This window comes from Lontra canadensis, unplaced genomic scaffold (genome assembly GCF_010015895.1).
Source record: "Lontra canadensis isolate GAN:19392208 unplaced genomic scaffold, GSC_riverotter_1.0 scaffold57, whole genome shotgun sequence".
NCBI classification, from domain to species: domain Eukaryota; kingdom Metazoa; phylum Chordata; class Mammalia; order Carnivora; family Mustelidae; genus Lontra; species Lontra canadensis.
This window is the reverse complement of record NW_022631051.1, coordinates 408,840-434,544: the sequence shown is the minus strand read 5'-3', so window position 1 is coordinate 434,544 and position 25,705 is coordinate 408,840. Positions and strand designations below refer to the sequence as shown.

Sequence of the window (25,705 nt, the reverse complement as noted above, 5' to 3'; positions counted from 1 at the left end):
TTTTTCTCTCCCTGTGTCCCAATTTCCTCTTCTTATAGGGGTATCCGTCTCATTGGATTAGGGCCCACTCATGTGATTTTATTTTAATTACCTCTTTAAAGTCCAGTCTCCAAAAACAGTCACATTCTGAGTTACCAGAGGTTAGGACTTCCACATCTGAATTTGTTGAGGGAGAAGTGCACAATTGGTAACACATAGTCAGCTGGATATACTATTTCCTGCTCATAATAATGTAGTCATAAAAAGCAAGTTCTGAATATTGATTCAAATTTACAATGTAACTATATCAGGAGAATGGAAAAAAATACTGGACCAGACCAGAAGTGCGTGCGTGCGTGTGTGTGCGTGTATGTGTGAGAGAGAGAGAGAGAGAGAAAGAGAGAGCGTGTGCACAGAGACAGAGACAGACAGACGGACACACAGACAGACACAGAGACAGGGACAGAGACAGAGACAGAGAGAGAATGATGAGGAGGAGTGAATGAAGATGAGGTGAGAGAAATCTAAAGGTTCATCTTTCCTAAAGACAAAAACTAAATTATTAACAAATAGTAATGTTTGTTATTTAGAAGTAGTATTTAAAAGTGGCTGCCAGCAGAACAGAAAATTACTACATCAGTGGACCAGGAATTACTATTTTTCATGCTAGCCTTACAGAACCACTTGATATTTTAAAATTGTGTGCATGTATAACTTCGCTAAAAATCAAAAGTGACTGATCAAAATAGTGATATATAATATTGTGATAAATATCTTTGTGCACTATATATTTTTGCTACTTCAGATTATTCGATTTCTGGGCTTAAGAATTCAAATATTTTTTTAATGTTCTTGATACCCATTTGCAAATAGCTCCTGATAAAATCTGCACCACTTTGGGGCGCCTGGGTGGCTCAGTGGGTTAAAGCCTCTGCCTTCGGCTCGGGTCATGATCCCAGGGTTCTGGGATCGAGCCCCACATCAGGCTCTCTCTCAGCGGGAGCCTGCTTCCTCCTCTCTCTCTGCCTGACTCTCTGCCTACTCTCTCTGTAAAATAAATAAAATCTTTAAAAAAAAAAAAATCTGTACCACTTTATTCTCAGAGGGAGGCATTTGAGTGCACAGATACCTGTCCTCTTCAAATCCCCTCATTAACAGCTTTATTGAAATTGACATATAATAAACTATACATATAAATTATATAATTTGATAAACTTGTATGTATTTATCAGAAATATATATGTGTGTATGTATGTATATAAATAATGGAACTATTACTACCATCGAAATAAAGAACACATCCACCACCTCCAAAGGTTTCCACTTACCCCTACACAGTCAGCCCCCCTGCCCTCCCACCTCTTCTCTCCTACCCCTTTCCCACTTGCTGACACTTGTGTGCATTTTCTAGAATTTTTTAAAGATAGACTATCCTTTTAAAATATTTACTGATATATGTGTATGGACTGGTTTTTGCATTTTTCATGCCGTTCCATTGATCTAATTGCCTATCTTCATGCCAAATACTACACTATTCTAACTATTGTAGCTTTAGAGTAAGTCTTGAAGTTAGATATTGTACGTCCAATTCCTTTTTGTCAGTTTTTTTTTTCCCTTGCAATTCTAGGCCCTCTGCCTTTCCATAATGAGTTTTAGAAAGAGTTTGTTGTTAATATCCATTAAACACCTACCAGATTTTGATTGACACTGCATTGAATCTACACATCACATAAGATTTCACATCTTAACAATCTTTCTTCATTCGTTTGTTTATTTTAAAAGATTTTATTTATTTGACAGAGATCACAAGTAGGCAGAGAGGTGGGGGGAAGCAGGCTCCCTGCCGAGCAGAGAACCCGATGTGGGGCTTGGGCTCCTGGAATCGAGTCCCCAGGATCATGACCAGAGCTGAAGGCAGAGGCTTTAACCCACTGAGCCACTCAGGTGCCCCCTGTTAGTTTTTTTTTTTTTTTTTAAGATTTTATTTATTTATTTGATAGACAGAGATCACAAGTAGGCAAAGAGGCAGGCAGAGAGAGAGGAAGGGAAGCAGGCTCCCCGCTGAGCAGAGAGCCCGATGTGGGGCTCAATCCCAGGACCCTGGGATCATGACCTGGGCCAAAGGCAGAGGCTTTAACCCACTGAGCCAACCAGGTGCCCCCCTGTTTGTTTATTTTAAAAGATTTATTTATTTGAGAGAAAGAGAGAGCATGTGAGCAGGGGGAGGGGCAGAGGGAGAGAGAAAGAAGCAGACTCCCCACTGAGCTCAATCTCACAACCCTGAGATCATAACCTGAGCCAAAACCAAGAATTGGATACTTAACCAAAAGCCACCCCTCTCTCTTCTGTTATTTAAGAATATTATGTAATTTACGGTGTAAATGTCTTGCACATATTTTGTCAGATTTGCCCATAGATTCCTCTTTTTGTCCCTGATGCTATAAATGGTATTTTTTACTTTACTTACCAACTGTCAATTGTTACATCATAGAAATACCATCGATTTGTGTGTGATCTTCTATCCTGTAATGTTCTTAAACCAGCCTACTAGTTTCAGTGTCTTTTTTGTAGAGTCCATGTGATATTCTAGACTACCAAGTTATCTACAAAAAAGGGCAGATTTATTTCTTTTCATCTGGATGCATCCTTTTTCTTGTTTTATTACACTGGCTAAAAACTCCAATATAATTTTGAATAAAAGTCATGAGTATCGTCACCCTTGCCTTACTTCTGATCTTTTGTAAACATATTTAATCTTTCATCATTAAATATTATGTGAGCTTCATGGTTTTTGTAGAAGCCCTTTACTGAATAGAGGAAGTTCCTCTCTACATCTACTTTGTTGAGAATTATGATCAGGAATGGATGTTGGATTTTTGTCAATTTTTTTTTTTTTTTGTAACTAAAGAGATATTACAAAACTATGAATATAATTTTCATTTTAAACTATGAATATAATGAATTGCATTAATTTTTAAAAAAATATTTTATTTATTTATTTGAGAGAGAGAGAGAGTGAGAGAACATAAGCAGGGGGAGAGGGAGACAGAGAAGAAGGCTCCCCACTGAGCAGAAAGCCCAATTCGGGGCTTGATCACAGGACCCTGGGATCATGACCTGAGCCAAAGGCAGACGTTTAACCAATTGAGCCACCCAGGTGTCCCTTGATTGATTTTTTAAATTATGGTAAAATACATATAAAACAAATCTTACCATTTTAACCATTTTACATGTACAATTCAGTGGCATTAAGTCATTTGCAATGTCGTACAACCATTACCACTACCTAGCTCCAAAATATTTCCATCACTTCAAACAAAAATCTGATAACCATTAAGCAGTCACTGTCTATTCACCCTTCCTCCCAGCCTTTTGAAACTGCTAATCTGTCTTCTGTCTTTATGGATTTACCTACTGGATATTGCTTATAAGTGGAATCATACAATATGTGGCTTTTTGTGTCTGGTTTGAGGTTCATCCATGTTGTAGCATGTATCAGTATTCCATTATTTTTTATGGCTGAATAGCCATTATATGGTTATATTACATTGTTCATTCATCTGTTCATGGCCATGTTTTCTCTTTTGGCTATTAAGAATATAGCTACTACAAACATTTGTGTACAAGTTTTTGTTTGAACATCTGTTTTTAATTCTTTTTGGTACTTACCTAGAAGTAGAATTGCTGGGTCACATGGTAATTCTATGTTTAGGATTCCTTTTTGAGGAAGCACCAAATTATATTCCACAGCAATTATACCATTTTACATTCCCACCAACAGTGTATGAGCATTCCAATTTCTCCACATTTTGGCCAACACTTGTTATTTTCCATTTTTAAAAATTATGACCATCCTAGCGGATAAGGAGTGGTATCTCATTATGGCTTATATTTGCACTTCCCTAATGATTACTGATGTTGATCATCTTTTCATAAGCTTATTGGCCATTTATCTCTTTGGAGATATACCTATTCAAGTCTTTTGCCCATTTTTAATTAATTTTATTGAGAGATTTTGTTTATTTGAGAGAGAGAGAGAGCAAGAACATGTGAGCCAGGGGGAGGAGCAGAGGGATAGAGACAAGCAGACTCCGTGCTGAGTGCAGAGCCTGATGCAGGGCTCCATCTCATGACCCTGAGATCATCACCTTAGCTGAAATCAAGAGTCAGACGCTTAACCAACTGAGCCACACAGGTGCCTCAAATTTTGCCCATTTTTAATATTAGGTTGTTTTTCTTGATGAGTGCTGTATGTGTTCTTTATATATTTTGGATACCAGACCACTATCAGATATGTGATTTACAAATATTTTCTCCCCTTCTTTGGGTTGTCTTTTTACCTTATTGATAGTGGTTTTTGATGCACAAAATTTTTAATTTTGATGAAGTCCAATTTTTCTCATCACTTAAGCTTTCAATGTCATATTTAAGAAACCACTGCCAAAGCCAAAATAATGCAGATTTGCCCCTATGTTTTCCTTTAAGAATTACATAGTTTTAACTCCTAAATTAAGGCTTTTGACCTATTTTGAGCTAACTTTTCTGTGTGGTGTGAGGTAGGAATTCAGCTTCATTCTTTTACATGTGGATATTTATTCAGTTGTCTGACATTAACTGATTTTTTAATGTTAACCCAACTTTGTATTCCTGGGATAAGCTCAATTTGGTCATCATGCATAATCCTTCTTATATGTTTTTGGATTTGATTTGCTAATATTTGTATCTGTATTCATGAGAAATATTGTTCTGTAGTTTTCTTGTATTGTCTTTGTTGTCTTTAGTGTTAGAGTAAGGCTACCCTAATAGAAAGATCTAGGAGGTATTTTTCCTCCTCAATCTCCTAAAAGTGTTTGTGTGAATTATTCTAATTTTTCATTAGATATTTAATTGAGTTAGCCAGTGAAACTGTGTGGATCTGGAGTTTACTTTGTGGGAAAGTTTTTTTTACTAAAAATTTAATTCCTTTAATAGGTATAAGGCTATTCAAGTCATTGATTTCTTCTTACGTGATCCCTAGTAGTTCGTCTCTCAAGAATTTGTCTATTTCATCTACGTTATCTAATTTATTGGCATAAAGTTGTTCATAATATTCCTTTCAAACAATTTTAATAGCTATAGAATCTGTAGTGATGTCACCTGTCTCATTTCTGATATTGGCAATGTATGTCTTTTCTTTCTTTTCCTCATCAGCCTGGCTAGAGGATTACTAAATTTATCAATTTTTTTAAAAGAAAAAGCTTTGATTTCACTGATATTTCTGTTTTCCTGTTTTTTATTTCATTGATTTTTTTTATCTTATCTTTTCATTTCTTTTATTCTATTTACCACAGATTGCATTTGCTTTATTTTTTAATTTCTTAAAGTAGCAGCTGAAGATTGAATGCAGACCTTTATTTTTCTGTACTATTGTTGTCTAATGCTATAAATGTCCCTTTAAGTACTGTTAAAACCACATCCCACAAATTCTGATTATTGTGCTTTCATTTTCATTCAGTTCAAAATACTTCCTAATCTCCTTTTTTTCTTTAACCCATAGTCTATGTTATCTAGCTCACAAATATTTTGGGACTTGGTAAACATCATTTAGTTATTGATTTCTATTTAATTCCATTATGGCCAGACACCATACTTAATGTCTTGAATCCTTTAAAATTCATTGAGATTTGTTCTATGGCCCAATATACTGTCTATCTTGCTAAATAGTCTGTGTGCACTTGAATAAAAAGGTATATTCTGCTATTTGTGAATGGACTGTTCTATAAAGGCAAATTAAGTCAGGTTAGTTTTTTAATTACTCTATAAATTTCTGATCTTCTGTCTATATATTCTATCAGTTATTGAGAAAGCAATGTTGAAGCCTTTGACTATAATTATGAATTTATCTATTTTTCCTTATTGTTCTATCAAATTCTGCTTCATGCATTTTGAAACTTTCTTATTAGGTGCACAAACATCTAAGATTGTTATGTCCTCTTCATGAATTGGCCCCTTTATGATTATGAAATCCCTATTTCTCCCTAAGGTTTTTTGTTATGAAATCTAACTTGTATGATATTAAGAGAGCCAATTAATCTTTCTTTTTTCTTTCTTTTTTTTTAAGCAAACTCTATGCCCAATGTGGGGCTTGACCTCATGACTCCAAGATCAAGCATCACATACTCCACCAACTCAGCTAGCCAGGTGCCCCTGAACTTTCTTTTCATTAGTGTAAGCCGAGGTAGCCTTTTTCATTCTTTCACTTTTAAATTATTTATGTCTTTATATTTAAAATATCTTTTTATGGGTAGCATATAGTTGGTCTTGCTTTTTAACCCAATCATACAACCTCTTCCTTTTAATTGGGATGCTTAGACCACTTACATTTAATGTAATTGTTGATGTGTTTGGGTTTAAGCTGCCAGTTTGTATTTGTTTGTTATTTGTATCTCCTCTTTGTCCTATTTTTTTTATTTTTTCTAGCTTCCTTTGGATTATCTTTTTGTGATTCTATTTTAGTCCCTTTATTGTCTTATTAGCTATAACTCTTCATTGTATTTTTAATGGTTGCAACAGGGATTATAACGTGTATCTGTAATTATATTATACCTACATTGAAATTAGATCATTTCATATGTAAAAAACTTACTGTTTCCATCCCTCTACTACCCAGAATTGGCTACTGTTATCAAACATTTTATTTCTATGCATATTAAAGATCCATAATATAGTGTTAGTATTTTTGCTTTAAAAGTCAAATACCTTTAAAATGATTTAAATAGGGGCACCTGGGTGGCTCAGCTGTTAACCATCTGCCTTTGGCTCAGGTTATGATCCCAGGATCCTGGGATCAAGCTGTGTGTTGGGCTCCCTGCTCTGTGGGAGGCTTGCTTCTCCCTCTCCCACTCCCCCTGCTTGTGTTCCCTCTCTGTCTGTCAAATATATAAATAAAATCTTAAAAAAAAAAAATGATTTAAACAGAGGCACCTGACTGGCTCAGTCAGAAGAGCATGCGACTCTTGATCTCAGGGTCCTGAGTTTGAGCTCCATGTTTGATGTAAAGATTATTTAAAAATAAAATTTTAAATTAATTAGTTAAATGATTTAAATGAAAGGGAAAAAAGTCCTATTCATCCACAAAGTTATGATTTCCAGTGTTCTTCATTTCTTTGTGTAGATCCATATTTCTACCTAATGTCATTTTTCTTCCTCTTAAGACTTTTTTTTTTTAATTATTTATTTATTGGGACACCTGGGTGGCTCTGTGGGTTAAAGCCTCTGCCTTCAGCTCAGGTCATGATCCCAGGGTCCTGGGATCGAGCCCCGCGTCGGGCTCTCTTCTCAGCGGGGAGCCTGCTGAGCAGAGAGCCCAATACTGGGCTGGATCCCAGGACCCTGAGATCATAACCTGAGCCAAAGGGAGAGGTCTAAACCACTGAGCCACCCAGGTGTCCCTAAAAGACTTCTTTTAACCTTCCTTATCGTACATGTCTGCTCATGATGAAGGCTTTCTGCTTTGTATATCAAAAGAGTCAATATTTTGTCTTATTTTTTAAAGATGTGGTTTTTTTCCAAGAGGAACAAAGATACCCCAGCTATGCACAGGTTTCTTACCCCATGTGCTAAATGTTGATAAATACTCTATTAGGACCCTTTAATGCTAAAGTGTTGGGACACTTTTAACACTAAGGGGGAAAAATGCTGGTGTCAAAATGTAGTTGTGAATGACACCTGCCATTTCGGCAGGTTTGTGAATGCACACACCAGAGTCATAGGTGCTGAAGGCCCCTTCAAGCTATTATCAAGGTTGCTCCCCATTTCTAGAAATAAATGCCTCTGTGAATAAGGATAATTAGACTCTTGTTTTTTCACCAACATTATCTCTATTTCCAAAAAATTCTAAGTTTTAAAATTTTTCCTTGCTTCACACATTAAAGCTCAGGGCTTTATAACTTGGCATAACAAGCATGTGCAAAGCTAGCATTGTTTTCTCTTTTAGCATAACATCAACTACTATAAGAGATCTTTTTTCTGATCGTAAATGACTTAAATACATAAACATTTGGGCTTGTAGTAGTTGTGCCTTTTCAACTAAGTAGGATGTGAAAACAAGAAGCCAAAATTGAGGGGCACCTGGATGGCTCAGTGTGTTAAGCCTCTGCCTATGGCTCAGGTTATGATCTCAGGATCCTGGGATCCAGCCCCATATCTGGCTCTGTGCTCAGCAGGGAGCCTGCTTCACCCCTCTCTCTGCCTGCCTCTCTGCCTACTAACTCTGTGAACTAACTCTCTCTGTGAAATAAATAAATAAATAAATAAATAAAATCTTTAAAAGAGAAAAAGAAGCAGCAGCAGCAGCAACCAAAATTGAGACAACTTCTGTCAGCCAGTTCAGGGAACACAGAGTTAGAAAGACCATTGGCAGTCAAAAACATCCCTCCTTTGCCAACCTTGGAAGCTTTGGATCAATTCCCACTCCTTACAGCTTTCTTGGAGTACTGCATAGCCTAGGACCCACCCTCCATATTACATTTGGCAAATAACTTCTTTTCTTTGCCAAGTTAACAATACCATGACCTAGCCAAATAATCCTTACAATACACCTGAGTTTTAAAGGTGTGGCATTCATGCATTTCAAACTGTAAAAACCTGAAACTTGGTATAATTTCTGATATGCCTCATACATTTTTTCCTCCTTTCCTTCCTCCTTTCCTTTTTTCTTCTCTCTGTCCCCCTCCCTCTCTCTACTTTCATCTCTCTCCCACCCTCTTTTCCTTCCATCCTTACTTCTGTCTCTCCAGCTTCTCTCCCTCCCTCTCTCTTTTTCTTTCTTTCTTCCTTTTCACATGTTTTTTACAGATGACTTAGTTTGCAAAAGACAAATGATCTTCCAACTCACAAGCCTCTGGCCTCCATTTGACCCCAAAATAAGACAATAAAAATGAATTATAGGTGAGATCTCTCAGGCTTTTGTTAGTTACCTGGGGTCAACAGTCAAGAAGGACCTAATGTTCTGGTTGCTGGGTCGCTGTCAGTTCAAAGATGTTTTGTTGAGACTCCTAACCAAGATTCCTATAGTGATACCTAGCACCTACCCAGAGGGCCTGACGAAGGCTGGCCACATGCTGGGCCCTCTCCTAAGGGATCCAAGGAGAACAAGCCCACTGTCATCAATGTCTGCTCCTTCCCTTTCTTTAATTGGCAATTGCATTACAATTACCTAGAACAGAGTCTTTATGTAGAAAATTTATTCCTTTTTCCTTTGCTTAAAGAGATCTTCAGGTAAAAGAAGGATGAAACTGATGGCTTTTGAATAATGAGTGGAAGCTTGTTTGGAGGTCGTTTTACAATCTGTTGCGAGGACAGTGCTGACTATATAGGAATGGGGAGCAGGAGAGCCCCTTCCCCCTGCATTTGGGACCAAGGCTGCATCCCACCTAGGTTCCTCCATTCATTATTCTAACTGCGAAGCCAATCTGACCAGAACAAGAGAATCTCTTTTTTAGAAAGTTTTCATTCTGGATCTCAATCTCCTCTCACCCCCACACCTTGCTTTTGACCTATCTTTTATATAATGAAATGTCTTGGGTTTTTGCATCAGTTAAAGGGCGCCATTTCATAAAATACCCAGATGGTTGCACTTTTTGAAGAGTAGCATTTTCAGATCCCACATCTAGTCAGCCTTGACAGCAGGCTTACTGAAGAATGTCTAAAGCCTCCTACAAAGAAAAAGAGCACCACACAGAACTAGTGTTTCTCCCTTTGAAACCACTGTTAGCCCTGAAAAGCAACCATTATTATGTGAATAAAAGGGATGAAGAAGATAACCAGGGGCTAGAGGGCTCAGTAACAGAATGACCAAGTTCATCTCAAGATAAGTTTATGCCTTGGGTCTCACACAGCTGAATGCCTTGCAAAGCCAAAGCATGGACATTCTAAACATACTGACTGCACTTCGTATTTTTTGCTCATGCCTTAACTTTGTTTAAATGCAGCCTCATCAGACAGGGGGAAAGAGAAGGGCCTCTGTGATTAACCATCTATGTGTTGATCTGTAATGCCCTCTACAGAAAAGTCGTGGAGGGATGCGTGAGGGGGGCAGAAAATCCTCTAATTACACATACAAACTTGTTTCACAGAAGAGGCACATGGGGCACGTAGCTGGCTCACTTGGTAGAGCATGCAACTCTTAATCTCAGGGCCGTGAGTTCAAGCCCCACAATGGGCACAGAGCCTACACAAAATGAAATTTTAAATTAAAACAAAACAAAACAGGAGCATAAAGCAACAGCAGAGGTGAATGCTACCAAATGACTCTCCTCTTGCTGTTCAAAACAGAAAGGGTATGGTGTCCCATACTGGTTGATCCAGTCTTTAGTTTCATGGTTTTCTGCTCCTTAGGCCAGAATATTGGCCTGTCCTTTTCAGAAGTTGTAATTATTACCCATTGTGCCTTCAGGGCATGAAGTACCAAAGAAACTTCAACCCTGGGGATTGTGGATTTGGAAATGGCAAGCCACTGGGTTCAGCTTATAGGTTTATACCATCTACCAGCAACTGATCTATTCTTTTTAAAAATACAGAAAGCAATCCAATGATTCCTTTTGTGTTCCTATCAAAGTTTTAAAATAGCAATAACAACTTGATTGTACTCTTCACTCAGAGGGAACTTTGCACTTGAAAGACATAAAGCGTTTTGTAGAGCAGAACATTCTTTGAAAGCTCTGGGTGGAAGAAAGCACTTGCTTAAGGAACTTAATTGAGAGAAACAGCGCAGCCTGGACAGGGCTGCCTGAGTTCAAAGGCACCGCTTTTAATCCCAAACCTTTTTAATTTTACTTAACTTTTATTTCTTTCTGGGTGACTAAACTGCAAACTTCTATTAATCTACTGCCAAGTAATTTTTCTTAAGAAGGTGGATACTTTACAAGATTCATAGCCAGGAGCCCTCTGTCAGGAATGCGGGTGGTACAGTTTTGCGTAGGTAAGAACAGAGGCCCAGGAGAGGTCACTCTGTTTTGTGTGTGGAACAGACTCTATCTCTGGCACGTCCACTGCGATTGAAAATAAGGCACTCCTTTCAGTCTGGAATATGTAATGCCCTTGGCAATATATGATCTTGGAGAGTGAAGCCTAGTGTTTTCATAGTTGAGATTTTGTGTTAGTAGAACAGCCAAAATGTCAACTGTTGCAGGGAGAGTCCTCCAATTCACACATATGTGTCTGGAAAGAAAGCTGAGCTTCAGAAGATGACAGTTAACATTTGGAGGGGGGTGGGCAGAGAATAAGAAGGACACAGGAAAGGCCTACTGCAGCCAAGCAGTAAGGGGCTATTGGAAGAATCACATTAGCAAAATTGTTCTTTCTTTCGCTCTGGTACAAGACATTTGTAACATGGCTTTCATACTGTGTGATTTTTTTTTAATCTTTAATTAATTTATTTTTTTGTATGGCCCATTCTAGAGTTAAAGAGCGTATAAAATGACCAGGTAAAATACCCTCAACAAAAGTAATTTCTTGAAAAGAGCGAACGATAAGATGGGCCAGGATTTTTTTTTGGCTGGTCTATCTTCATGAAATGAGTGACCAGAATCATACTATATTTGATTATTTTGATCATCCTAACAACTAATACAGATCAAGAGTGCAGCCACCTTTTTTCTTGACATTTATTTTCTAATAATGGGAAAAAAAAGGATTTATTGTGATGATTGTACTCTCACCTTTTTGTAACTTCTAGTATTCCTACAGTCTTACAAATAACTACTTACCTGTATTGTTCTGGTTACTTTTTCTTTTTCATGTACTAGAGCATTAGTATTAATTGGCTTTAATAAGTGTCCCAGGAGAATTAAGAAAAAAGACATAATCTGGCTTATTAAATGTTGTACTGACATTGTTTAGAGCAATGTCCTGGAAGACTGGCACTATTGAATACAAAACAATTGAAAATCAATTGGCAGGGGCACCTGGGTGGCTCAGTGGGTTAAAGCCTCTGCCTTTGGCTCAGGTCATGGTCTCAGGGTCCTGGGATGGAGCCCCGCATCGGGCTCTCTGCTCAGCAGGAGGCCTGTTCCTCTTCCTCTCTCTCTCTGCCTGCTTCTTTGCCTGCTTGTGATCTCTGTCGGTCAAATAAATAAATAACATCTTAAAAAAAAAAAAAAAGAAAAGAAAATCAACTGGGAAATCAACCAACTTAACATGGCATGATAACGAGCCAGTAAAGAAAACGTACCACCTTATACACATTAGGATGGTTACTACCAAAACGTCAAAAAATAAGTGTTGGCAAGAATGTGGAAAAATTCAAACATTTATGCATTGCAGATGGGAATGTAAAATGGTATGGCTGGTATGGAAAACAGTATGGTAGACCCTCAACAAATTAAAAATAGAATTACCATATGATACAGTAATTTCTCTTCAGCATTTCTACCCAAAAGAATGGAAGATGGGGGGGACTGAGTGGCTCAGTCAGTGAAGCATCTGCCTTTGGCTCAGGTCATGATCCCAGGGTCCTGGGATGGAGCCCCACATCAGGCTCCCTAATTGAAGCCTGCTTTTCCCTCTGCCGTTCCGCACGCCCCTGCTTGTGTTCTCTCTGTCTCAAATAAAAACTTAAAAAAAAAAAAAAAAAAGAATGGAAGACAGGGTCTCACTCAACAAGATACCTGTACACTTATGTACAAAGAAGCATTATTCAAAATAGCCAAAAGGTGGAAGCAACCCAAGTGTCCATCTGCACACAAATGGATAAACAAAATGTGGTATATACATAAAATGGAGTATTATTCAGTGTTAAAAAAGAAGGAAATTCTGACACATGCTACAACATGGAAGAAGCTTAAAGACATTATATTAGGTGAAATAAGCTGATCATGAAAGGACAAATACCATGATGCCACCTCTATGAGAGACCTAGAGAAGTCAAATTCCCTAGAGACAGAAAGTAGAGTGGTAACTGCCACAGGCTGGGAGGAAGGAGACAAACTGTTGAATGGGTACAGACTTTCAACTGAGAAAGATGAGAAAGTTCTGGAGATGGGTGGTGGTGGTAGTAGTTGCACAATACTGTGAATGTACTTAACACCACCAAACCTTAAAAATATGGTTAAAATAGTACATTTTATGTCATGTATATTTTTTCACAAGGAAAAATAAGTAAAATATTAGATCAGGAAGTTAGTTACCTTTTTTAAAAAAGTACAGAGTAGAGTAACAGGCACATGATGCCTCCTTCAGTGGACTTACATTCTCTATCATTGTTGCCTCCCTGCTGTAGGAGCCAATGAAGTTTTTTGTGTGAGTTTTAACTTACTTCAGGCCCACACCTTTCCCTTGCCCTTTGTCTGAGGAAGAATTCACCACTCCTCTGTTCTTCCCCACCCCTCCCACCTTCCATATACCCTCACTTTCATTATAGGGGTGAACCAGACATGTATAGAGCCATCTAGTTGAGAAACACGGATTACGTGAATATCCTTATAAAATTTTCAAACTGAATCTGTGAACAAGCTGTCTTTTATTACCTTGGTACAAGGACTGTGGGAAGAGAAATTAAAGGTGCAGAGGAGAATGGTACCAGAGAACTCTACAAATGTGAACTGTTTTGCCCTAGAGGCTTTGTGCCAAATGATAACAATGACCTATTCGATCAGAATCATTACCAGGGCAAGGTATTTTAATTTTAAGAGGAACCTCAAAGACAGATTTATAAGGCATTCCACATTTCCTGGACTCCTCGGACAAGATTTTTCCAAGGGATCCCTGAAGTTCTGTCTAAACTGTTGTGTCAGAATGGTGTAAATTCCTCCCCTAGTCTGGGGATGGCAGGGCACTTTGCCTAGAGAGGGAATTTCAAGGGGATCAGTTGTGAAGAGAACTGTGCCACATGCCTACTTGAGAAAGGACATCAGAGATACCAGAGGTGTTAATTGAACTGATTATTTATAATATACATGTAAATGCACAAAGTTGAACAGATATAGAAATAAATAATAATGGTTGCTGATAAGAATCATCCATGGATGGGGCGCCCGGGTGGCTCAGTGGGTTAAAGCCTCTGCCTTCGCCTCAATCATGATCCCAGGGTCCTGGAATCGAGCCCCATGTCGGGCTCTCTGCTCAGCAGGGAGCCTGCTTCCCTTCCTCTCTGCCTGCCTCTCTGCCTACCTGTGATCTCTGTCTGTCAAATAAATAAATAAAATATTAAAAAAAAAAAAAAAGAGGAACCTCACGACATTTTAGTCTGCTTTCAGAAAGTCTTACTTCATAAGAGCCGTCCCTGGAAAAAAAATTTGATTATGCAGGACTTACAAATGGCTTGGGCCAGGTTGGGTTGGTTTTGTTTCCCCGAATTCTAAGCAAATTATGCTGACTAAGATAGAATTGAATGGTTTCCTTACCACCTCAGCAACCTGACTACCAGAATTCAAGCCACCCCGGACTTGAGAAGGAGGTTGGATCTGGGACGTAATATTAGCTTCAATAGTTGTACACATTGTTCTGCTTCTAAAACCTGCCTAAATATGCTTTAATATGGCATTGAATAAAGATGAGAGATCTGTGTTCTGCATATTAAAACTAAGGCAACTGATAAGTTTGCATCAAGGGCCTACTTCCCCAGGCTGCGAGAATGAGGCTGCCTATGGTCACACTCACCAGGAAAAGTAGCAATGCTTTTGCTTCAAGAAACAGCCTTGAACTAACTCTCCTTTCTCTATTCCTCCAAGCTTCCGCAGGTTCACTCGATCCAACAGTGTGACAACAGCAGTACAGGCCGACCTGGACTTCCACGATAATCTGGAAAACTCTCTGGAGTCTATAGAGGACAATTCGTGCCCCGGCCCAATGGCCAGACAGTTCTCCCGGGACGCCAGCACCTCCACGGTCAGCATTCAGGGCTCAGGAAACCACTACCACGCCTGCGCTGCTGACGATGACTTTGATGCGGATTTTGACCCTTCGATTCTTCCTCCCCCGGATCCCTGGATTGACTCCATCACTGAAGACCCCCTGGAGGCCGTCCAAAGGTCAGTGTGCCACCGGGACGGCCACTGGTTTCTGAAGCTTCTCCAGGCCGAGCGGGACCGCATGGAAGGGTGGTGCCAGCAGATGGAGAGAGAAGAGCGGGAAAACAACCTGCCGGAAGACAGTAAGTAATGGCCGCCGTGCACGCCTGCGCACACGGCGCTTCCGGGCTGGGCTGACGCGGCATCTGTAGACATCGTGGTTCCTTTCCTGCCAGGTTCGCTGGTCTAGCTGCGGTTCCACACCCTTTGCCGCGACTGGGGGCGGACCGCGGAGCTGTTCCGGCTGAGAGACCATCCGCCCCCTGTGCTGCCCAGGGAAAGGAGAACCACTTGGCAGAGCATTAGCTAGCTGTAGCCCGGTGCCTGCTAGCTCTAGATCCTTTCTTCTCTGAAGAGGACCAAGCTCAACGTGGGGGAGGCCCCACGTTCTACACCAGTTCCTCTTTCTGGAGAGGTTTCTGAAGGGGTACTGATTCCCAGGGAATTAAATGCCCGATGCAGTGGTCCAAGTAGTAGAACAAGGCCAACAATGCATAGGCCAATAGAGACCACGCTTATTAAAATTCACAAACCCGTTTTTAGCATGCAGTTTCTCTCATGGGTTTCAGGGAGGCAAACCTTCAGCCACTAAATGAATTAACAAATTTCAACTTGGTGGGGTTAAAATAAGTGATAAAATATGATGAATAAGTAAGATAAATAACTGAGGACTGGCACACCATTATTGAAAATAATTGCTTTTTAACACAACAATAATTCCTATTAACAACTGACAACAATAGGTAGCTGACTGGCTGGCAGACTGTTGGCTGGCTGGCTTAGTTGGTAAAGGTTGGGACTCTTGATCTCAGGGTTGTGAGTTCAAGCCCAAGATTGGATATAGAGCTTACTTTAAAGAATGAATAAATAAATAAGTCATTGACAACAACATGACCAGGTTACCTCAATTCTGAGGCATGTTTTTCACATTTTCAACAATTCTGAAATTGGGATATAGTTTGTAATTGGTGTGTATTTTAATGCTGTGTGTTTTCTCTGAAAAACCTTTTTTTTTTTAAAGATTTTATTTATTTATTTATTTGAGAGAGAGATCACAAGTAGGCGGAGAGGCAGGCAGAGAGATAGGGGGAAGCAGTCTCCCTGCTGAGCAGAGAGCCGGATGTGGGGCTTGATCCCAGAACCCTCAGACCATGACCTGAGCCAAAGGCAGAGGCTTAGCCCACTGAGCCCCCTAGGCGCCCCATCTGAAAAACTATTATTAAATGAATGGTGGATCTTCCAACTGATGATGTTTTTGAATCAAAGTAATTTAGGTATTTAGGAGTAGGCATTTAAGCTTGTCTTCATTTTTGCATGGGAACCACCTAGAAGAGTATTGTCATGATTCGGCTTTTGGGGCCTATTTTTAATATTTTTAAAAATTTTTTTAAATGTTTATTTTATTTTTTTTTAAGATTTTATGTATTCATTTGACAGAGAGAGACATAGCAGGAGAGAGAGAGAACACAAGCGGGGGAGTGGGAGAGGGAGAAAGCAGCCTTCCTGCAGAGCAGGGAGCCCAACTCAGGGTTTGACCCCTGGACATTGGGATCATGACCTCAGCCAAAGGCAGATGCTTAAGGACCAAGCTACCCAGCCGCCCCAAGGGGCCTATTTTTAGATCATTTAACTTTTTCTCATAAAAAATTTAAAACATGTGCGAAAGTATAGGGTTTAGTACAGTGAACTTCCATGTACCTGTCACCCATCACAACTGGCCAGTCTCCTTTCCTTATCTTCCCCCACCTGTCATTTTTGCCACATTATCTTGAAGAAAGTCCAAGGCATGCGTCATGGCACTTTACTATGTATCCACTGTTAAGGATTTTTTTTTAACATAATCATCATATATCATCATCCCTAATAAAAATATTAATAATTTCTTAATAATTATGGAGCACCTGGGTGACTCAGATAGTTAAGTGTCTGCCTTGGGCCCAGGTCATGATCTCTGGGTCCTGGGATTGAGCTCCCTGCTCAGCGGGGAGTCTGCTTGTCCCTTCCTCTCTCCTCTCCCTGCTTGTGCTCTCTCTCTCTCTCTCTCTCTCTGTCAAATAAGTAAAATTTTTAAAAAATAAAAATTTTAAAAATAATAATTTCTTAATAATTAGACCCTGCACATATGTTAAATGATGTTAAATAGACTTACTAAATGAACCAAACCAAGTATGTCGAGGGACAGTGAGTTTTCCATAATGGAAGTATTTTTATGAAAACTGAGTCTGGAAAATAACAATTAGCAGGTTGTGGAATTTCCTTGCTGTGTCTTGAGCTCAGCTCTACTGTGCATTCATTCCTCCTGACTGAACCCTATCCACTGGCTGACCAGCCAGTGTTACGTGTTATCTTTATGAACAGGTCAGAAAATCCATAAGTAGGTTTCTGTAACGTTCCTTTTGTCCTTTCATGTTATAAATGCAAACAACTTAGCAGTGGAAAAGTAAATCTCCTTGACACTTGCCCCTAAGAATTGGTGCCACTACAAGGTCACCTGAGTGTTAATCCACAAGCAGAATTAGCTTTTTGCCCTGGTGACAGGTGAAGGAGGCACCACCCAGCAGCAATGGATAAGGTAATTTTCAGTAAGAAGTCTTAGCAGTTACATCTTCTTATTTTCCTTTCTTCTTATGGGTATACCCAAAGCTTATTAGATTTTCCTAGAAAAAATGCGTGTCTAAGAAGCAGCAGCCTCTGCTCAACAGAACAAGCTAATTTTCAGATTCCAATAACTTCAACTCAGTAATTTGGGACTCATTCTAGATTCCTGGTTGGCTTCCAATAGGATGCAGGAAAGCTGCTCATCTGTTTTCTTTTAATCTGTTGGGTGTTTTGGTTTTTCCCCCCATCTAAGACTATATTTGCTTCTCTCAACCCAGCTTTATACCGATGTATGAAGATAGTTATTGTATAAAGATTTAGGAAAATCTTCTGTGATGCTAAAAGCTATGAAAACAAGTTAATGTGTTTTGACACAAACACATGTATTTGAAAGGTGAAAATTTTGTCAGAAAATCAGGTTCTCATCTTGTGCTTGGGATGGAAGAGAAGTATTTTTGTATTTTGAAATTACACTATTAGAAAAGTTGCAAGGTAATGAACATGAAGGAGCAACCCATTCATTCACAGCTGTGGAATTTTACTTCACATGTTACTTAAAATATTGATTTATGAAGAGGACTTAACAAATATATCCCATGTGAAGGTATTTTACTATAACAAGATTTGTTCTAAAGAACAAAATCTGCTGTCTTTGTACATGAAGTTTCCACTATTAATAAGCTATACACCTGAAGAACATTTTCTTCAGAGCAGTGATACATTTTCTCAGATCTACCACTTTATTTTACAAGGTTGTTGCCTGCAGGGGGAGGTGCAATGGTCATGGCTGCAGAACAGGCAAAGATAACTAGGGGTGGGAGTATTTTTTAGTACTTTGCTTTAAAAGTACTGAACTAAATAAATCAGTCTTAGATGGCAAGTATGCAATGAAACCTGCTTCACTGGGGCATTGGTCTTACGTTGTAGTTTGAAACATATTTTAATATCAGAACCCTCTTTTCTAATTAAAAATAATTAACACACAACACCAATAAATATAACAGAAAGAACAGCGAAGGGGCACCTGGGTGGCTCAGTCGCTGAGTGGCTGCCTTCAGCTCAGGTCATGATCCCAGGGTCCTGGGATCGAGCCCTGCATCTGGCTCCTGCCCTGTGGGAAGCCTGCTTCTCCCTTTCCCACTCCCACTGCTTGTGTCTCCCTGCCCCTCTCTCTGTTAAATAAATAAATAAAATCTAGAAAGGAAGGAAGGAAGGAAGGAAGGAAGGAAGGAAGGAAGGAAGGGGAAAGAAAGGGAAGAAGGAAGAACCGTGAAACTGTCTTGTCTGAGTTCTGCCTGCTCAGCCTCTCCTGCCCCTAATAACCTCCCCCATCCTCTCCCCTGACCTCAAAAAAGATCCTAGGGTTTCTACAATACAGTTTAAAAGCCAATGGTTTGTAGTGAAAAGTCCAAATTAATTTTTTCAAATAGGTATAGATCAAACAGCTAACACAAAGTTTAGATGTAAATGCTCTTTATGTATGCTTTTTTAAATGTACAAAACTGATTCAAATTAGTAACATCTATTCATATACACCCATCCAGCCTAGAAAATATGACTCTTCCTTCAAGTCTCAGCTTGGGCCTCACCTTCCGGAAGTCTGCAGAATGCCTCCTCAGGCTGAATTGGGTGTGTCTCCCTGGTGATTTCCATAATAGCCTGTACATTTGTCTATCAACTATTTCCAACATAATTTTATAGTAGTCTATGTATCTCTGTCTTCCACTGAAAAATGAGCTCTCTGAGGACAGAAATTATTCTTACCTCACTCATCTTTATATCCACTGCCCCTCTGATGGTTCCTGGTACATAGCAGGGGATCAGTGAATATATATTTGAGTACTGGAAATATTTTGGAAATTCTATTTTACAAAAGTATTTCATCTTGCAAAATATTTCCTCTTCAGGAGCTACAGAATACTCAATGAGTAACTAGCAGTTGTTGTTGTCAAAAGTAGAAAGGGGGCTTCCCTGGTGAGGTGATGAGCTCTTCTGAAGCAAGGATGTGACAGAGAGACATGAGCACCTGCCACAGAAATGGTAGAAAGGGCTTCTGTGTTGGTCAGCCAAATAATCTAGATGACCCTTCTATGTCCCATTCAGCTCTTGGGACATGATTCCACTCAACAAGCACTTGAAAGCTTTATCCTTCATCCCCAAGAGCTTCAATCTACTAGCATTCCAGAATTCTAAATAGCACAGAGGTAACTTCCCAGCCCAAACTTTCCAGGGCCAAGAGTTGCCAGTTTCAAATGAGGCAAACTCGGATCAGTGAAGGTCTGACCAGAGAGCTGTAGCCACCCTGAACGGGAAGAAGGGAGACTAGAAGCACATGAGAGAATATTTATCTTGTCCTTACAATACCCCCGGCAGTGGGCTGGAGACTTTGACAGGTGTTTTATTTGCCCTCAAAACAGCTCTCTGGCAGTATCTTGTCCAAGGTCACAGAACACAGAAGTGTCTGATGGAACAGATACAACATGAATAACAGTTGACAAGATAATAATACTCTGTGTGTCACTTGGTGCTGTCTTCTAAAGCTCTCCATACATATCTGTCCCTGGCTCCTTGGCAACCACAATTCTGTTCTGATAACTGGGCCTGGAGCTGTAGAGGCCCTTTGTTTTATTCATTCTCTAATTTAGCCTTCTCTTTTTTTTATTTAAAAAAAAAGGGGGGGGCAATCCTGTCTGGTAGGCACTGCCAACGTCTGAGCAACCAGCTTAAAAACAAAATTATGTACACCCAGAAAAATAGCTTTGGCAAATGAGTCGAGCCTGGATACATCTCTCTCTTGGCCAAGTCCTTATGTGTTTTTGAGTCCCATACAAGGAGGTACATTCAAAGTATATGATGAAGGTGACTCTTTGACAGATCTCTTCCAGGAGAGATAGTCTTCAAAATCCTTAGGGAAGGAAAAGTAGTTTAGAGTGAGAGAAAGGAAAAAAAATTTTTACGATTTTATTTATTTAAGAGAGAGCACACACAGGGTGGGCAGTGAGAGGCAGAGGGAGAGGGACAAGCAGACTCCCCGCTGAGCAGGGAACCCGATGCAGGACTCCATCCCAGGACTCTGGGATTATGACCTGAGCGGAAAGCTGAGACCACCTGTGCCACCCAGGCACCCTGAGAAAGGAAGATTCGGACTCTACTTGCTTAATTTATTTTGGGGTGGAGGGGACACTAGAATTATCCCAGTTCTTAAATATTCAAAAATGTCGAATGCACTCAATGCCTCTGAAATGTACACTTCAACCTGGTTGAAATGGTAGATCCTGATATCTATTTTACCACACACGAAAAATCCTGCCCCCCTCCAAAAAATAACACTCTGCAGCAGCTGAAAGTAGTGGAACAAACATTCTAACACTCTAGCATCTTGTTCATAGTTATTTATCATGCTTACAAGAATGTAAGGTATTCCGCTCACTGTCTTCCTGAATTTGAAATACACAGTATTGGTGGGGGATAAAAAAGAAGCTAGGAGCAGAACCTATGCGCTCAGTGGGAGCGCGAGGTCCAGATTTAGGGTTTGGGACGGTTGCAGTCATCTTTCTTGTCTAGAGCGTTAAAAAGGAAAGGAGCCATCCAATTTTAAATAATTATTCGGTTATCAATTATTGTATGATACCATTGCCCTGACTCTGATAGCTGCTTCCTAGGAACATTGTTTTTGGCACTCTGGGACTGGAAGACACTTTCCGGGTTTACCTGAAGCTGTTAAATGTGCGGGACAAGGGGCAGAACGAGAAGGGCATTTGTGGTCGCCTGGTAACACCCCGTGATCTTTACAAAGTGTAACTATACATTCTCTGGGTGTGTGGAGCTATTATGCACCCTGATAAAATAAAAGTGGGACAAGGGCTTCGGTTCTTGTTTTAAATGTTCATCCCTAACAGTCGTTAGGAGAGTTTTGGCTTGGTAACCAAATAATGAAAGTCTGCAATGAGTGAGGTTTCCTCCAAACCCTGGCCGCTGACAGAATGCTTGTTCCCCCAGCACTTGAAGTAAAATGATACAAGCTTTCCTCAGACAATGAAACCCTTGTATGAAACAGCTGTCTCGGGGAGATGGCTCAGTGCTATTTGACAGTGGCTTGTATGTTACATAGATACGTCTGGTATTATCTGACCGGGAATGAAATGGCCAGATGGAACCAAATGCTCCTAACTAGGAATGCAGTCTAGCAATGCGGGTGAAAAACAGAGGCTCAGGTTTCAGGGGCCCTAGGATGAAATACTGGTCGATTGTGCTGGGAAATGTATCTTTGCCTCCTGAATTGTGGACAAATTATATGTGGAATTTTCAGGCTTTATCTGAAATGAACTGATAAACCTAGAGCGTGTGCAGGAGGCAGATTAATTCCACTTTAATTTTGCCTGGTAATAGCATCCAAGTTAGTGAAACTTGGCCCTGGGTCCCCTAGAAGGCTTGTGAACCTTGGCAGCGAATGTGGGACTGGTAATGAAACCTGAAATGGGGTTTGCCTGGTTTCAGGTTGAGTTACGGAAGCTGTGCACAGTCATCGTTGTGACTGTCTATCGGTGAGATCGCCAGGGTTACTCTGCCCAGTGTTACCTGTGGCGTATCCCTGCAGCCTGTGGGTGGCAAGCAAAGGAGCTCTCTCTCTGATTTCTGCATTTCATCTGCCTCAAGCCTTGTGTATTTCTAAACAGGGTGGGGTGGGTGCATCTTGGTTCCTTTCTATTTTATTCGCATCTTACTTTCAAAGTGATCTTCAAAAATTCCCTCCCTGCCCTAGCCCTCCACCCCGGCAAGCACACGTGCGCGTACACACACACTGCTTAGTCTCTTTTTTAAGGTCTGGCCAATTTGAAATTAGTGACCACAGGGGAAGTGGCAGTAATGAAAAGGAAATCCATGTATAATGTGCTTGATGTTTAACCTTCTGGAATGCTCAGTTTATTTTGCTCTGCAAAGGGAAGGTTTTGATACCAGATGTACCTCACAGAGCATCCTTTCATGGGCGTGTTTCATCGGGAGTGGTCTCTAGGCTGAGGGGGCTGCAGAGGCATGGAGAGATGGAGAATGTGGCAAAGTGAAGGGCACGCCAGCAATGGATCTCCCATTGTCTAGGCCAGTGGTGTTCCTTTATTCCAGACTGCTTCTGCACTGCAGAGAGGGACTAGGGCAAGATCGGGGGCAAGATCTCCGATGGTTTTCTCCAACAATAACTATTTCTGTGGAATATAATTGCAATGGACTTCAAATACAGTTTTCAGTTTTCTTCTTCTGGATTACTAAGGGAAGTGTTATCTACTTTCATTTCATTCAGCTTTCAAAGGCTCAAGAACTGTATGTTTCTATGTGACGTGTATGTTATCATTTCATAGCTCGTGCAAACTGAGATATGCATTAAAGCATAACCACCTTTTATGAGTAAGACTCCTGGAGGATGGAATGGATGGACTCAGCTAATCTCAATTAGTTGAGATTTTGAAAACTTGCTCTTTACAAATAAGGAAGTATTCCCCCCCCCCCCATGTTTTAACTGTGTGGAAGCTTTTAGTGTATAGGTTAATTTCTACTTGAGAATTCTATTCTCTATTCTTTGGCCACTGAGTTTTGGCTCAAAAAAAAAAAAAAAAAAAAAAAAGCACTTGTAAAATGCAGAGCAACCACTGTCAGCCAGGAATGAAACGGACCCATGTTTTCTATGGAGACGCTTTGTTGACAGTAGGTCTGGATCACAAATGTGTTTGAGGAGCAGCTGGGCAGTTGGTTGGAGAAATTCTTTTCCATGAAGACACACTTGTAAACAAGAATGTCTCTACATGAATAATCCCAACTTGAAATCACACAGATTTGGTGTGGCAAATCTACATGAATTCAAAGTAAGTGGGTGGATCCAATTTTTTTTTAATTCCTTTTCCCTCTTCTTTTTTTTCCTTTTCCCTCTTCACCCCTATAGTCTACAAGAGGGGTTGGGCAGGGGGAGGCCAAGTGAGTAAAAAGAAGTCAACCTACATCAGCCCAAATAATATTATAAACAGAAACCCAAAAGGAATCATAACCCAGCTAAGACTATATTAGCTAATTAATTAGTCAGGACTGCAATTTACAAATTGAGGCTAGACATGGTAAAACCTTAAATAACCAGAATGCTTAAGGCCTGGAATGTTGTGGCTAATTTATTTTTCTGATTAACATAAACTTTGCAGATGAGTCCATTAGTTTCAAAGCCTACCCCTTCAGCAAGATACCTGGAATTACATGGCCCATGTGTGCCATTGAAGGGATTGAGGTCTGGTTAGAAAGTCAGACATATAAATAGATCACAACGGATCACACTGGAAAGAATGTGGAAAGGGCAGAGACAGCTTTATGCATAGGGAATTTGAGGAGCAATAGGGAGGGAGAGGGGAAAGGAGATAGGGATTTCTGGAGGAGGTGCACCTGAGGAGGGAGGTGGGCTAGTGGAGGCACCTAGACAGGAGCCATCTCCCAGCTTGGTGTTTAGCCAGAGCACAGGCACTGAGAAGAGAGACAGCTTTTAGATTTGGGCAATTGGAAACCCAGAACACTGAGGGAGGTGGCAGATGTAAAGCCGAACAGGTGGGCCTTGCCTGCAAGCCATTGAAGAGAGTTTCCTGCTTACCCCATGGATGATAGGCAGCCAAGGAAGAGTCTTAATCATGGGAATTATATGAGATAAAAAGACCCTCCAGTTCCCCTCAGAGATTGGCAAGGATTGGCAAGGGAGGGAGAACAGTCATACTGCGGATGGGGTGATGAAGCCTTGTCTCCATAATGGTAATCAACTAGGGAATCCTAAGGGAAATACGATTTGGAGAGGCAAGAGGTGTCAGGTGGCTGTTTAGCTATGCAACACTGAAGCTTGAGGGATTGATATATGCTGGAGTTATAAATTTGGGAAACATCAACAAATTTCCAAAATAGCTGAAACCGGAGAGCGATGAGTTCATTCGAGCAGAAGAAGGGAAGTGGGCTCCGGACTGAATTTTGTGTTCAGCATTTATGAGGTGAATGAGAGAGCCCTAAGGAACAAGGAATGCGGGGTCAGAGACAGAGACTGGGGGAGGGGGGTGAGTTGGTGCCAAATGCAGAGCTATCCAGCAGAGGAAAGAGGGGAAGGAGAGCCAGGCGGCAGAGGGTGGGGAGACAAATGGTGGCTGGGGAAGCAGAGGAGCAGAGGCTTTCCATCCTTTCGAGAGCATTCGCAGGAAGGTAGGACTCCACCAGGGCTGCTGTAACAAAGTACCATACACTGCTGGCCTGAACTACAGAAACAAGTGTTTTCATTTTGGGAGGCTAGAAGTCTGAAATCAAGGTGCTGGTTTCTTCTGAGTCTTCCGCCCTTGGCTGGTGACAGGTCTTCCCTCTGTGTGTCTGTGCTCTGATCTCTTCTTATAAGGACACAAGTTATATTGCATTAGGACCCTCACTAATGACCTCTTTTTAACTTAGTTACTAAATCAAAGGCCCTGTCTCCAAATACAGTCAGCTTCTAAGGTATTGGGGGTTAGGACTTCAACATTTTTTTTTTTTAAGATTTTATTCATTTATTTTGACACACAGAGAGAGATCACAAATAAGGGGGAGGGGGAGCAGGCCCCCAGCTGAGGAGAGACTGATGCAGGGCTCCATCCTAGGACCCTGAGAGCATGACCTGAGCTGAAGGCAGAGACTTAACCCACTGAGCCACCCAGGCACCCCAGGACTTCAATATTTGAATTTGGGAAGACACAGTACAGCCCAGGACAAGGAAGAAGAGGCATTTTATATTAGGTGGAGGGGACCTTGAGAGTGGGGAGGATATCTCTCCCTCCCTCCGAATGGGAGAGATGGGAGGGTGCTCACAGGCATCCCCAGTAGTGTTAGAACACAGAGAAGTAGAGACTACAGAGACAGACTTAGAGAGCCCTAGAAGGGAATCAGGCCAACGACACAGGTAGATGGGAGGCGTGAACGTAGAAAAGTCTTCAGGGTGGGGGAAGATATGGGTGGTGGAGCGGTGACATTAGGAATGAACGTAAGCAGTTCTCTCCTGGCACCTGGCATCTATGCTATTATCCAGTTAACCAGGAGGGTCTGCTGCT

At 40.6% G+C, this 25,705-nt stretch overlaps 1 protein-coding gene across 10 annotated transcripts in view; it reads left to right on the top strand.

The window, feature by feature from the left end:
• Positions 1–25,705, top strand: part of DLGAP1 (DLG associated protein 1) — an 866,766-nt gene that overhangs the window by 822,573 nt on the left and 18,488 nt on the right. For all 10 annotated transcript variants that reach the window (XM_032875683.1, XM_032875682.1, XM_032875681.1 and 7 more), the window contains one exon: positions 14,688–15,109. In XM_032875683.1, coding sequence (XP_032731574.1) covers positions 14,688–15,109 — 422 coding nt within the window. The remainder of the gene's footprint in view (positions 1–14,687; positions 15,110–25,705) is intronic.